Source organism: Theropithecus gelada, chromosome 7a, assembly GCF_003255815.1.
Source record: "Theropithecus gelada isolate Dixy chromosome 7a, Tgel_1.0, whole genome shotgun sequence".
NCBI lineage: Eukaryota > Metazoa > Chordata > Mammalia > Primates > Cercopithecidae > Theropithecus > Theropithecus gelada.
In genome coordinates, this window is record NC_037674.1 from 20,814,015 (window position 1) to 20,828,290 (window position 14,276).

The 14,276-nt window shown below is 40.5% G+C and overlaps 1 protein-coding gene across 1 annotated transcript in view; it reads right to left on the reverse strand.

Moving 5' to 3' along the window:
* Nucleotides 1–7,467: 7,467 nt before the first annotated feature.
* The window catches only part of SLC30A4 (solute carrier family 30 member 4), a 46,407-nt gene continuing 39,598 nt past the window's right edge, over nt 7,468–14,276 (reverse strand). The window contains exon 8 of the mRNA XM_025390711.1: nt 7,468–13,180. Coding sequence (XP_025246496.1) covers nt 13,026–13,180 — 155 coding nt within the window. The 3' untranslated portion in view covers nt 7,468–13,025. The remainder of the gene's footprint in view (nt 13,181–14,276) is intronic.

Sequence of the window (14,276 nt, forward strand, 5' to 3'; positions counted from 1 at the left end):
AACAGGGGTGATAGTAATTCATAGGACTGTTTGGTAGGATTCGCTGAGTTAACACCAAAAAAGCTTTTAGAACAGTGCTTGGCAAGTACAGTGTGGAACACTCAATTGACATTTATTATTATTATTATCATTATACAGACAGCTAGACTGAGCCCTAGCAAAACAGAGTAACGTGTCCAGCGAGACACGTTTAGCAAAGCTGGGACCAGAACCAGTTCTTCTGTCTCTTATTTCATTTTATTTTATATTTAGATACAGGGTCTCACGATATTGTTCAGGCTAGTCTCGAACTGCTGGGCTCACGTGATCCTCCTACCTTGGACTCCCAAAGTGCTGGGATGACAGGGGTGAACCACTGTGCCTGGCTGTCTCTTAATGCAGTGTATATGTATATACTTGGTTAAATATTTTAACAGTGAAGATAAAGATTATTGATTTTTAAATCCATTAATACTTTGAAAGTATTGTCAGCCACTTTCATGTTGGCTCACACCTGTCATCCCAGCACTTTGGAAAGTTAACGCAGGAAGATCACTTGAGCTCAGAAGTTCAAGACCAGCCTGGGCAACATAGGGAGACCTCATCTCTACCCAAAAAATAAATAAATAAATAAATCAAAAAAATTAGCTGTGCATGGTGGCACATGCCTACGGTCCCAGCTACTTGGGGGGCTGAGGTGGGAGGATTGCTTGAGCCTGGGAGGTCAAGGCTGCAGTGAACCATGATCCCACCGTTTCACTCCAGCCTAGGTGATGGTGAGACCCTGTCTCTTTAAAAAAATAAAATAAAAAAAGTAGTAAGTGAGCTCTCCCACAGTTTCAAGCTGCAAAGAGTCACCTTATTAATTCATTTAAAAAATAGTCTGTTATTAAAAAAACAAGCTGTTATTAGCAAGGCTAGAATTGTTGTGAACCAGCTCAGCGCTACCACTGGGCTGACAGGGAGATGATCATGTTCTGTAAGGGACAATAACTGCTGGCCATTACCACTTTTAGTTGTAATTATATTATTGTCTGGAGTGTTTCAGAAATGTAGCTAATTTCTGTTGTAAACTTAAAGAGATAACACAAACCGTAAAGACTTGCATAGATACAGTATATAACTACACATAATCTAAGTATAAAAACCCAAGTCTTTGTAATTGGGAGATGGCAAATCTGGAATATTTTTATAGAAGGGCAGTTTTATGTTAGGGTTTCAGTTACATTACAGGAGACAGGTTAGAACCTTGACAGTGGGGGTTCTTAGGGCTCTTTAAAATTTTTCTGTGCAGAGATAGATATTTAATGAATCCCCAACTGTGGGGACATTCATGTAGCCTATGAGTGTTCACTGTCTCCCACACTGGAGATTCAAAGACCTAGGTCCTGCCCCAGTGGCTGTGGGTAATCGACACCATGGCTCTCCATGGTGACCAAGTGATGGAGGCACCAAACCATGGAGGCCTCCTTCACATGCAGGAGCAAGAAACCTTCTTGGAGATGATTCTGGAGGGAAGTCATTAAGGAGCCGTTGGTTTCAGTGAGGTACAGAAGTTGAGGAATAAGATCTTCTACGTAAAGAAGGGAGCAAAGATGAGCTGCAAGATGAGCAATGCTCACTTAGTCCAGTAAAAATAACAGCAGGCAATGCATTTGTGAAAATTAACTTGTGGCTAAGCACAGTGACTCACACCTGTAATCCCAGCACTTTGGGAGGCCGAGGTGGGTGGATCACTTGAGGCCAGGAGTTTGAGACCAGCTTGGCCAACATGGCAAAACCCCATCTCTACTAAAAATAGAAAAATTAGCCGGGCATGGTGGTGTGTGCCTGTAGTCCTGCTACTCAGGAGGCTGAAGCAGAAGAATTGCTTGAACCCAGAGGCGGAGGCTGCAGTGAGCCAAAATCGCACCACTGCACTCCAGCCTAGATGACAGAGTGAGACTCCATCTCAAAAACAACAACAACAAATAACAACAAACAAAAGAAAAATCAACTTGTAGTAATAATAGCTAACATTTGAGTTTTGTGTGTTCTCAGTATATTTGTGATATAGCTCAGTTAATCCTCGTAAAAGTCACATTAGAGACAGTTATTATCCCCATTTTCCGATGGAGAAACTGAAGCACAGAGAAGTTCAGCAACTTTCCCCAAATCTCACTGCCAGGGAGAGCCACAATGGAAACCCAGGCAGCCTGCTGAGTCCCTGACTCTGTGTGATCTCACAAGGAAAACATCTAAGTATTTGGTTTGGAGCTACCTAGTAACTAACCCAGATATCACCTGGATCTTACCCATTCCTCAAACAAGATAAGATCAATTTTAACCTCCAATTCTGTGACTTGTAAAAACTTCAGTGCCTTCCTGGGTGTTTCTGTGAATTACCAGAGGCTTATGTTTTTGTTTTGTTTCCAGTGGGTTCATATTGTCTATGCAGCATTTCCTAGCACTTTGGGAGGCCAAGGCGTGTGAATCACGAGCTCAGGAAATCAAGACCATCCTGGCTAACACGGTAAGACCCCATCTCTACTAAAAAATACAAAACATTAGCCGTGCGTGGTGGTGGGCGCCTGTAGTCCCAGCTACTCGGGAGGCTGAGGCAGGAGAATGGTGTGAACCCGGGAGGCGGAGCTTGCAGTGAGCCGAGATGGCACCACTGCACTCCAGCCTGGGCGATAGTGGGAGACTCTGTCTCAAAAAAACAAACAACACAAACAAAGTGCGCAGCAGTGTCTGGAATGCAGTCAGGGCTCAATAAGTGTTAGCAGTTATTTATTTCCTTGGTTAACCAAAAGCTGCCTATAGTTTGGTACGGCTGACACATGGGAACTAGGCTAGTGGTGGTGGGAAAGGCTGGAACTGCAGGGTGTCGAGATAAGCAGTGACCAGACCAGGACTTTGCATGTCATTACCAAGAGGATGGACTTTATCCTCCTGGTCACAATTTCTGAAGCCATTCCTAACGGGAGACAAGTGTGATCTTCCACCTACAGGAATGGGGCTATGGCCCAAGAAGCCCTCCAAAAACATAACAGTGTTTTGTTTCTTGTTTAACTTAAAAAACCCCACAGCTATTGTGTGTTCTATTTCCCAGCATGTTCAGTGGCAGGCAGATGATCTTCCTAGGTAATTCTTGGTTGAATAACTATAAAATGGATGACATTTGGAATAATCTCAGTCCACTTCAGAAAAAAAATTCCCGCTGGGTGCCGTGGCTTATGCTTATAATCCTAAGCACTTTGGGAGGCCAAGACGAGTGGATTGCTGGAGCCCAGAAGTTCAAGACCAGCTTGGCCAGCATAGTGAAACCCTATTTCTACTAAAAATATAACAATTACTTGGGCGTGATGGTGCATGCCTATAATCCTAGCTACTCAGGAGGCTGAGGCACAAGAATCTGTTGAACCCAGGAGGATGAGGCTGTAGTGAGCCAAGATCACACCACTGCAGCCTGGGCGACAGAGTGAGACTTTGCCTAAAGAAAATAAAAAAAAGAAGGAAAAAGAAAAAAACCATTTCCAACCTCTTGACCCAACCTTTTTTTTTTTTTTTTTTTTTTTTTTTTGAGACGGAGTCTCACTGTCGCCCAGGCTGGAATGTAGTGGTGCGATCTTGGCTTACTGCAACCTCCGTGCCCTGACCCCGCTCCCAGTTCAAGCGAATCTCCTGCCTCAGCCTCCTGAGTAGCTGGGATTACAGGTGCATGCCACCATGCCCAGCTTATTTTTCTTTATTTTTAATAGAGACAGGGTTTTGCCATGCCATGTTGGCCAGGCTGGTCTCAAACTCCTGACCTTAGGTGATCTGCTTGCCTCAGCCTCTCAAAGTGCTGAGATTACAGGCGTGAGCCACCGCATCTAGCCTGAACCAACTTTTTGAGATGTCAAAATTTCAATATCATGGTATCTTAAAGATGAGAAACACTTCTTTTTCTTTTTTTGAGACAGGATCTCACTCTGTCACCAAGGCTGGAGTGCAGCAGCACAATTTCAGCTCACTGCAACCTCGACTTGCTGGGCTCAAGGGATCCTCCCAAGTAGCTGCGACTACAGGTGCGCACCATCGTGCCTGGCTAATTTTTTGTAGAGATGGGTTTTACCATGCTGCCCAGGCTGGTCTTGAACTTCTGAGTTCAAGCGATCCTCCCTCCTGAGCCTCCTAAAGTGCTGGGATTACAGGGGTGAGCCACCACGCCCAGCTGAGAAACACTTCTAAAACCAAATACACGTCAATGACTAATACACTAAATTATATAACACTCTGTTTTAAGGTTTAAAAAATATCCAAAAAGATGATGGAATAGACTTGTGCTAACACTGAAATTCCAGTCAAGCTGTAAACTGAGAAAGAACGTGTTGGAACTAGGAATTGCCCCATAGCCTTCACAGGTGAGTATGATAGATTAATGAATGGAAGTCCAGGAAACACTTCTTACTTTCACCTCAGTCCTTCATGCCCCGACTGAAGTCAAACATTCACTGTGATCACTGTTCAAAGGTAACTACTGGTGTAACCATTGAAGGTGTTAGCAGGTTTCCTCTGGAAAGGAAGTGGGGTCAGATCTTCAAATGCTAGGAGAGTCAAGGGAGCAGAGATGGTCTGTCTTGCTTCAGGGCTAGCCTTGCTTTCATGAGGTCTCCAAAATTTTCCTACTATAAAAAATCCTACTCTCTTACCAAGAAATAGCTTGGTGTATTTTGGAGAAAAAACAATCCATACATATTTTTCCCATAGCATTAGCATTTTGTTGAAGTGACAAAAGTGTTAAACAAACAAACACCAACTAACCACAAACCAATGTGCAGAAACTGGCAAGTGAAACACAGACAATAGGAATTTGAAAATCAAACCAGAAAAAAAAAAATTTTAAGTCCAGGAGACATGGAAGCAATTTGATAACTCACACAGTATCCCCTTCATGTTTGTAGGGTAAGACCCATGGCCAACTTTAATTTGTAGTGCTCTGTAAAAGTTACATGAGAGCCTGTTAAACCAGAATGCTGCTTGAAAATGTTATCTTTGGTGATAAGACTGGATTTTTAAACCTCCTGTCTTAAACACATGACTCATGTACAGATTATATTTTGTCATAGGTTTCATACTTTCTATTTGTGCCTAGTCTATTTCATCATAGCTTATAGCAATTATTATGGGATCATAGGTGAAGTCGAAATATAACCCAATAATACTATCCTACGAATATACTAAAGTTTAGCATAAACAAGAGCTTGTAAGACCACAAATTAGTATTTAACATCTGACATGGACCAAAAAAATGACACATCAAAATAGAAATATGGCTAGGTAGATAATCAAATAATATGTTAACATCTCAGCCTTTACTAGTATATATATATATATATTTTTTTTTTAAACAAGGTCTCACTCTGTCACCCAGCAGGCTGGAGTGCAGTGGCATAGTCTTGGCTCCCTGCAACATCTGCCTTCCAGACTCAAGCAATTCTCCAGCTTCAGCCTCCCGAGTACCTGGGACCACAGACGTGCCACAATGTCTGGCTAATTTTTTTATTTTTTGTAGAGATGGGGTTTCACCATTGTTGCCCAGGCTGGATTCAACCCCTGAGCTCAAAGTGATCCATCTGCCTCAGCCTCCCAAAGTGCTGGGATTACAGGCTCAGTCTTTACTAGTATGTTTACAACTATATTTTATTACAATACGTGTTAAATATTGTTGTCCTTTGCTAGGAAACTTAAAAACCTTAAAGAACATCATTTGTGAGCTCTCAGTTGGCACAAATTACCGTTTCTTAACTTTTTGTGATAACAAGTGAAAACTCTAAAAATCAACTGAATAAGCTTTTATGTTGAAAAGTATTCTTAGGCCGGGCGCGGTGGCTCATGCCTGTAATCCCAGCACTTTGGGAGGCCGAGGCGGGTGGATCACGAGGTCAGGAGATTGAGACCATCCTGGTCAACACGGTGAAACCCCGTCTCTACTAAAAACGCAAAAAATTAGCCGGGCATGGCGGCGGGCGCCTGTAGTCCCAGCTACTTGGGAGGCTGAGGCAGGAGAATGGCGTGAACCCGGGGGGTCGGAGCTTGCAGTGAGCCGGGATCGCACCACTGCACTCCAGCCTGGGCGACTGAGCAAGACTCCGTCTCAAAAAAAAAAAAAAAAGAATACTTAAATGATCCTGCTGATCACGGTGTTCTAGTAAGAAAGTGCTCTGCTAGTGATGTTACAGCATATTGCACATAAATAATATTTGATATCTTGCTACTCTTTTCTTATACTCTGCCCCAAACCCAAAGGAAGATTAAAAAGAGAAAAAAGGTAAAGGTATGAAAGAACCTTTGGTGACTCAGGTGGCTTCAGATTTACGAGTCACAAAAACTTGCAAGCAGGTTCTAGGAGACTTCACTGCATCCATATATGCTGTTATAGTTTTTTTTTGTTTTTTTTTTTTTTGTGAGATGGAGTCTCACTCTGTTGCTTGGCTTGCTGCAACCTCCACCTTCTGGGTTCAAGTAATTCTTCCACTTCAGCCTTCTAAGTAGCTGGGACTACAGGCACCTGCCACCATGCCAAGCTAATTTTTGTATTTTTAGTAGAGATGGGGTTTCACCATGTTGGCCAGGCTGGTCTCAAACTCCTGACCTCAAGTGCCCACTCCGGCCTCCCAAAGTGCTGGGATTACAGCCATGAGCCACCGCACCCAGCTTGTTATAGTCTTAAAACAGCCTACACCAGGGGTTGGTAAACGTTTCCTATAAAGGGTCAGATAGTAAATATTTTATGTCACTATGCAACTCTCCACAGTAGCATGGAAGCAGTCATAGATAATACATAACTAAATTAGTGTGCTGTGTTCCAGCAACGCTTTATGGACACAGAAATTCACTTAAAATCCATATAATTTTCACATGCTATGAAATATTACTCTACTGTTTTTTTTTTTTTTTTTTTTGGTGGGGGACAGGGTCTGTCACTCAGGCTAGAGAGCAGTGGCACCATCACAGCTCAGTGTAGCCTAGACCTCCTGAGCTCAAGCGATCCTCCTATCTCTCAGCTTCCTGAATAGCTGGGATCACAGGCACATGCCACCATGCCCAGTTAATTTTTGTATTTTTTGTAGACATGAGGTTTCACCATGTTGCCAAGGCTGGTCTTGAACTCCTGGATTCAAGCAATCCACCTGCCTTGGCCTCCTGAAATGTTAGGATTACAGGTGTGAGCCACTGCACGCAGTGATTTATTTCTAATAGATGTAAAAATCATTCTTAGTTGTTGGGGCAAATAAAACAGGCTTGCAGGCCAGATTTGGCTTGGGAGGTATAGTGCGGACTGGTCCACATGATTGGAGAGTCAGCAGGTTCTTACTCTCAGACTTCCTGGTCCTCACCAGTCTATTTTGTAGTGGCTTCTTCCTTTCAGCCACTGTTGATGGGACTGTAAGGCCACTGCATGTGACTGACACCAAAAGAGAAAGGTTCTTTTAATAAATCTTTCCATACTATCTAGAAGATTTTTTTTCAGTTTTATTTCTTAAACATATAACAGGGCATCATAAAATGACATAATAAAACTAGATAGGTTATAATAGATTTTCTTTTGTTTTTAAGAACAATGTTTTTAGGCCTAGTAATATTACTTAATAAAAAGAACAGATATTTAAGGGACTGTACATTTTTATTTAATAAACCACATGGCAAAACAACACTTTAATAAATGTATAGGAAATTACAATTTGTAAGTTGCAAATACAGTACATATATATATATATACTTTGATCTTAATTAACATGGACAAACCCCAGCTTCAAAATCTTTCTAAAATCAATTATATGCAAAATACCTGGTTTCTGAAAGGGTGTATGATAAAGTATATACAATTTCTTAAACTGTGATATGGCTTATTTAATAACATGTATTTATTGAGAGAAGCATAAACTTTCCAAATATACAGTATCTTCCAGGTAGAAAGACGACATACTGGCACATTTCAATTTTGTGTTGCAGTTATTTGAGAATATACTAAATTACACTATTTAAATGGACATTGTCATAGATTTAACTGGGAAAGTCTTCATAAATGTTTTCCAGTCTTATCAGAAATCAAATTGGTCCTCAGTGATTGGAAGAGCAGGTTAAACCCTTTATAAGCGAGAATTCAATGACGGGTGGGCCCGAGTGCACACATGTAATTCAATACTGAGGAACTCCCACAACACTGTCTTCTAATTTGCATGCTCCCACGAACATCACAAATAATATACCTGATTGGCAATCAGTAAAACAAATCTCAAGCCCTGGCTGTCAAGATTCACACGACACATCTGGAGTTAGGTTTTGCAAACTGTATTTTGGCTACAGAGATATTGAGCTTTATCAATTATTTGGAGATCAGACTTGCCTCCCCTCAACATAGCATATAGTGATGTGTGTTCATTTATGACTAATAACCAACTGGCTCATGAGCTTGGCTTGGTTCAAAGACAAACTGAACCAAATGAACTAATCTTATATCTAGGAAACACTCTGTAACTTTAAATTTGCTATATACAAATCAGAGCCGACAGCAAAACCACCTAAAACCTTATTTCAAAGGGGCTCATATTCTGTAAGAACACCATATTATGTTGAACCAATAACATATATGCATAAAAGGAAAACAGATTTAGCTAACTGCTTGTTTCAGAATCAAATGATTAATTCTACAAAAGCTGTGAGAATGGCTGTTTTGAGAAACATGACGCAGAGTCTTCTTAGCAATGATATTCACTGGTGGTTGCGCAGTGTAGTCTCTTTGTCTACCACACTTACTCTACGAAGTCCAGCATGCAGAGAAATCTGGATCAGAAACAACCAGCCATTTTAAAAAGGTTCTTTCCTACCTGGAAATACATTTCTAAGTGCCTTGTCTCTGAAAGATGATTTTCCTCACATTAAAATGAGAGAGAAGCTCATGTGTCTGATCTTGATTATGTCTATTCTGGAAAGTCTACCAAAGACAAACACTGTCAGGTGGGACACCTGGGTTCAAGAGGAACACTAAGTCTCATAAGAGCAAGAAACTTGGTTTTAGAGAATGGAAATAAAGCACCCAAAGTTGAAAAAGAAAACAGTAAAATAAGAAAACTGGTGATGTTGCAAAAAACACTGATGGGAACTCTTAAGTTGTAAAAATCTGCACTCACATTACATAAGGCATAGCTAATGGAAACGTATGTAGGAATTACAATAGCTTCCAGTTCTGCGTATCAAAACCTTCTGAGATATGCTTTCTTCAATTACACTCCCATTACCTTTCTAAGGCAGCATATTTGTTAGTGGAATAATAGATCTTTTCCTGAAACAGATCAAAAGGCTGCATCTGGCCATAGTTGTAAAACACAGGTTTATGTACACAAGTAACTCTGATTATTTGCAAATATTAATTAAAATATGTCACACCAAAGAACTGCCAAGTTTTTATATTGTGGTCTGTGGCCCTGTCGTAATCTGTTTTCCCAGTGCAAAATTAACAATGCTATGTGTTCATCCAACTTAGTCACTGCTTTTCACAGGGCATAGAGCTCGTTGAGAGCTCAGCTGAGAAGTGTAATGAATGGTTGTAACTCAACAAGTGAAGGGTAGACCAAACGCTTTTTGTCAGAAGTCATTCAGTCCTTGGTCCTATCTGCTTTTAACGTCCTTTTCTGTGGGTTTTGTTAAGTTACAAAAAGTGAAATCAAATTCTCAAATCTCATAGACTCAGTAAGGTACAGATATAAACTAGGTAGTTCTTGCTACAAAAACAAAGTACAGGAAACTTTATGTGTACCTCACTTTAAGCAGAACACAATAGTTAAGATTTACAAAAGTTTAAATCTTAAACTTTTGGCCGGGTGCAGTGGCTCACACCCTGTAATCCCAGCACTTTGGGAGCCCAAGATGGGAGGATTTCTTTGAGCCCAGGAGTTCAAGACCAGCCTGGGCAACATAAGGAGACCCCATCTCATTAAAAAAAAAAAAAAAGACTTACAAAGGTTTGCAGTGTTTCTGTATTTTACAAAAGGATTATTTTTGGCTGGGCACAGTGGTTCATGCCTACAATCCCAGCACTTGGCAGGCCAAGGCAGGCAGATCACTTGAGCTCAGGAGTTCAAGACCAGCCTGGGCAACAAGGTGAAACACTGTGTCTACCAAAAATACAAAAAATTAGCTGGGTGTGGTGCTGCATGCCTGTGGTCCCAGCTACTTGGGAGGCTGAGATGGGAGGATCGCTTGAGCTCAGGAGGTGGAGACTGCAGTGAGCCGAATTGTGCCACTGCACTCCAGCCTGGATGACAGTGAGATAGCATCTTAAAAAATTAAAAAAAAAATTCTTTTCAATACTCAAATGAATTTTAGCCTGTTTTATCAAATACATTTTAAAGGAACAGGTCGATATAAAAAGCGAGATATGCCTTTATAAGATAAAGAAAAGTTTATAAGAAGCTCAATAGATATAAAAAAAGATTAGAGTATGATGAATATTTTTTTCCTTTCTACTTGCTAGATACTCAAAAGTTCATAAATATGTCCAGATGTCCACTGAAATATCTCTCATTTATTCTTACTTGGTTTCTATATGTAAGAATATTTTGATTTAAATAGTTTATATGCTCCTGAAATTTCTGAGAAATTCAAGTCATTATTTTAAATGACTTTTCAATAGGAATCCCATCATGTACATTTTCTTTTCCTTTTTTTTTTGAGATAGGGTCTCATTTTGTTACTCAGGCTGGAATGCAATGATGTGGACATGGCTCACTGCAGCCTCAACCTTCCGGGCTCAAGCACTTCTGCCACAGCTTTACAAGTAGTTGATACTATAGGTGTGCATGACACCTGGCTAATTTTTATATTTTTATAGAGACAGGGTCTCCACAAAAGACCATGTTGGTTGTGAACTCTTGGCCTCAAGTGATACTCCCACCTTTGCCTCCCCAAATGCTGAGATTACAGGCATGAGCCATTTGTGTCTGGCCACATAAATTTTCAGTTCAGTTCAACAAACATCTACTGGGTTTCATTAGAGAGACCATCAATCCTTTTATTGACACCATTAACTCCCAACAATCTTATAGGTAAATCTGGGTTTTCTTATCTTAGGTTTGCTGATAGTAAGGTACTTGGTAAGAAGATAAAATGTTTCCTATTCTTCATTTATATTGTAAGTCATCTGCATCCTTATCTAGAATTTCAACTCACAATTTGCCTGGTACATTGTTACCCTACTCTGATTCTTAGAGGAGCCCAAGAACCATATCCATTTTTGGTGTAAGAAACTGTCACTGTTGAAAAGGGACTCCAAATGTACATAAAAGATAATCTTAAAACCAATGGTTGCAAAATGAAAGATGAACAGTTAAGCTCCTTCTTTAACAGAGGCATTTACAATCAGGTTGCCTTCAGTTTGGAAACCTCTATGTTTAGTTTCCCTGCAACACAGATTTAATGTCCATCCCTATCTAGTGCTTTAAAACACACACATACAGGCCAGGCATGGTGGCTCATGCTGTAATCCCAGCACTCTGGAAGGCCGAGGCAGGCGGATCACCTGAGGACCTGAGGTCAGGAGTTTGAGACCAGACAGGCCAACATGGCGAAACCCCGTCTCTACTAAAAATACAAAAAAATTAGCTGGGTGTGGTGTACCTGTAGTCCCAGCTAGTTGGGAGGCTGAGGCAGAAGAACCACTTGAACCCAGGAGGCAGAGGTTGCAGTGAGCAGAGGTCACACCACTGCACTCCAGCCTGGGTGACAGAGTGAGACTCTGTCTCAAAAACAAAACCACACACATATATAAGGTCAAAAATCCTTTACATTTCTGTTTTCTCAAAGTAATGTCTTCCCCCCAACCCCTTGGACATTTCTGCTATGGTATTATTGGAAGACCTCAAAATTGTATTTTAGGGTTTCTGGAGTCCACGGAGAATCCTAACCCATATCATAAAACATTAAATATATAATAAAACATAACCCACATCATAAAACATAAAATTCTCTCTGGAGTAATGTTGTGAAACTGTATGTGAAAGGTGGGAATTATAAACTGAACCCTCTAGCGTTTACCCTGAAAGGCACACACAGATGACCTGGTGTGGAGGCAGGAACCAACGTACCACACTTTTTGTACAAATTGTTGGCAGTTCTTAAAGGGACAGAAGATTACTGTTTACATTTTGCAGTCTCTTGCCTTTTTAAGACAATTCCATGAATGATAAAAGTGATGTCGGGAAGACATAAACCTGAAACTTCAACAGCCATCCTCGCTCCTTTATTTTGTTTTAAATCATTATATAGTAATTTAAGTTTAAGACTAACTTCAGCCATTCAGAATAATATTGAAAGTATTTCCTAAATCATTTAATAACAGCGACCACAATAAGTAAAGATTTGGTTCTAAGATTACAAATAATCAAAAATGTTAACTTTGAGGTTCAAAACCCTGTAGCATCTGGAAAAGGCTGTTTATAAAGTATAACCATAACAATAACATTAAAACTTATTTGTGAAATAAAACATTTCTGAAACACTTCGAATACATGCTTATTCCACTTTTGGGATAACTACTAGTACTTTCTGAAATATGTTGGGTAGTGATTTCTGTAAAAAGAAAGCAGCAATTCCAAAGCTGGGTGTCGAGATTATTGTACATAATAAAAAAATTCAGTTTTCCAGCACTGGCTTAATATAAAATGGACTTAAAAAGTATTTTTAAATGCAAATATTGAATTCTTGATGCTTCCTTTAAGATATGTACTCTGTCAAATTAATGAAGTATGATCTTGGATTGTCTTCTATGAGGTATCTGTAGAGTCACATCTCATTCTGTAAACAGTGTTTGGGAAACATCTTCATCTGAAAATTATGGCAAAGTCTCCTTTTACCATTAAACAGAGACTAGCACTGTCAGGCTGGGGTGACTGTTTGAGAGACTGATGCTTGATATGGACACAGCTGTCAGGGATTCCATTTTCTCATTTAGGTTTGCATTTATTGCTCTCAAGTCTGTGACTGCAGGATAAATAAGGCGGGAGTCCCCAAAATGTATAAAATTAGGGACTAGAACTCTGACAATTTGCACAAGTTCTGTCCACTTCTTGCCTGTAACTCTGAAGCTGAATAGTACATCTATACATGCCAAATGTGTTCAATAATAAATGGTTTGCTTTGGACTGTACTTCCTCCCATTTAGATGAACTTCCAGGAACTGCAATGTCAAGAAAGTATCATTACTATCCATTGTACAGTTACATCTTGAATAAGATACAGGGAAAAAAACAACTGAAACATACTGGGAATATATTTTAATTAGTCTGATTTCTACCCCCTCTAAGCTATTCTGTTAGATAAGTATGTCAATTTACACATCCTTAATGGCTTCTCATTATTCTAACTTCTCCAGTCTACTCTCACGTAGAGAAAGAATACCAGACATCAATTACAATCCTGTCATTAAAAGATCTTATGCACATTAAAAGTAAAACCTCATGCATGTATTATTTTGATTTAAAAAGCATCAATAGCATGAATCTGTGAAATGACTCGAAGAAATAAAAACGTTAAGAATCTAGCTTTTCCGCCGGGTGCGGTGGCTCACGCCTGTAATCCTAGCACTTTGGGAGGCTGAGGCGGGCCGATCACCTGAGGCCGGGAGTTCAAGACCAGCCTGACCAACATGGAGAAACCCTGTCTCTACTAAAAGTACAAAATTAGCCAGGCATGGTGGTGTATCCCTGTAATCTCAGCTACTTGAGAGGCTGAGGCAGGAGAACCACTTGAACTTGGGAGGCGGAGGTTGCAGTGAGCAGAGATTGTGCCATTGCACTCTAGCCTGGGCAACAACAGTGAAACTCTGTCTCGGGGAAAAAAAAAAAAAAAAAAAAACTAGGTTTTTCCTTTTTAGAAAAGAGCATGGGAAACATTCTTTCTTTCTTTTCTTTTTTTTTTTTTGAGATGGAATTTCGCTCCTGTTGCCCAGGCTGGAGTACAATGGCGCCATCTTGGCTCACTGCAGCCTCTGTGTCCTGGGTGCAATCAATTCTCCTGCCTCAGCCTCCCAAGTAGCTGGGATTACAGGCACATGTCACCACGCCCAGCTAATTTTTGTATTTTTAGTAGAGATGGGGTTTCATCACATTGGTCAGGCTGGTCTTGAACTCTTGACCTCTGGTGATCCACCTACCTTGACCTCCCAAAGTGTTGGGATTATAGGGATGACCCAACGTGCCAGGCCAGGAAATATCCTTTTTTTTTTTTTTTTTTGAGATGGAGTCTTGCTCTGTCACCCAGACTGGAGTGCAGTG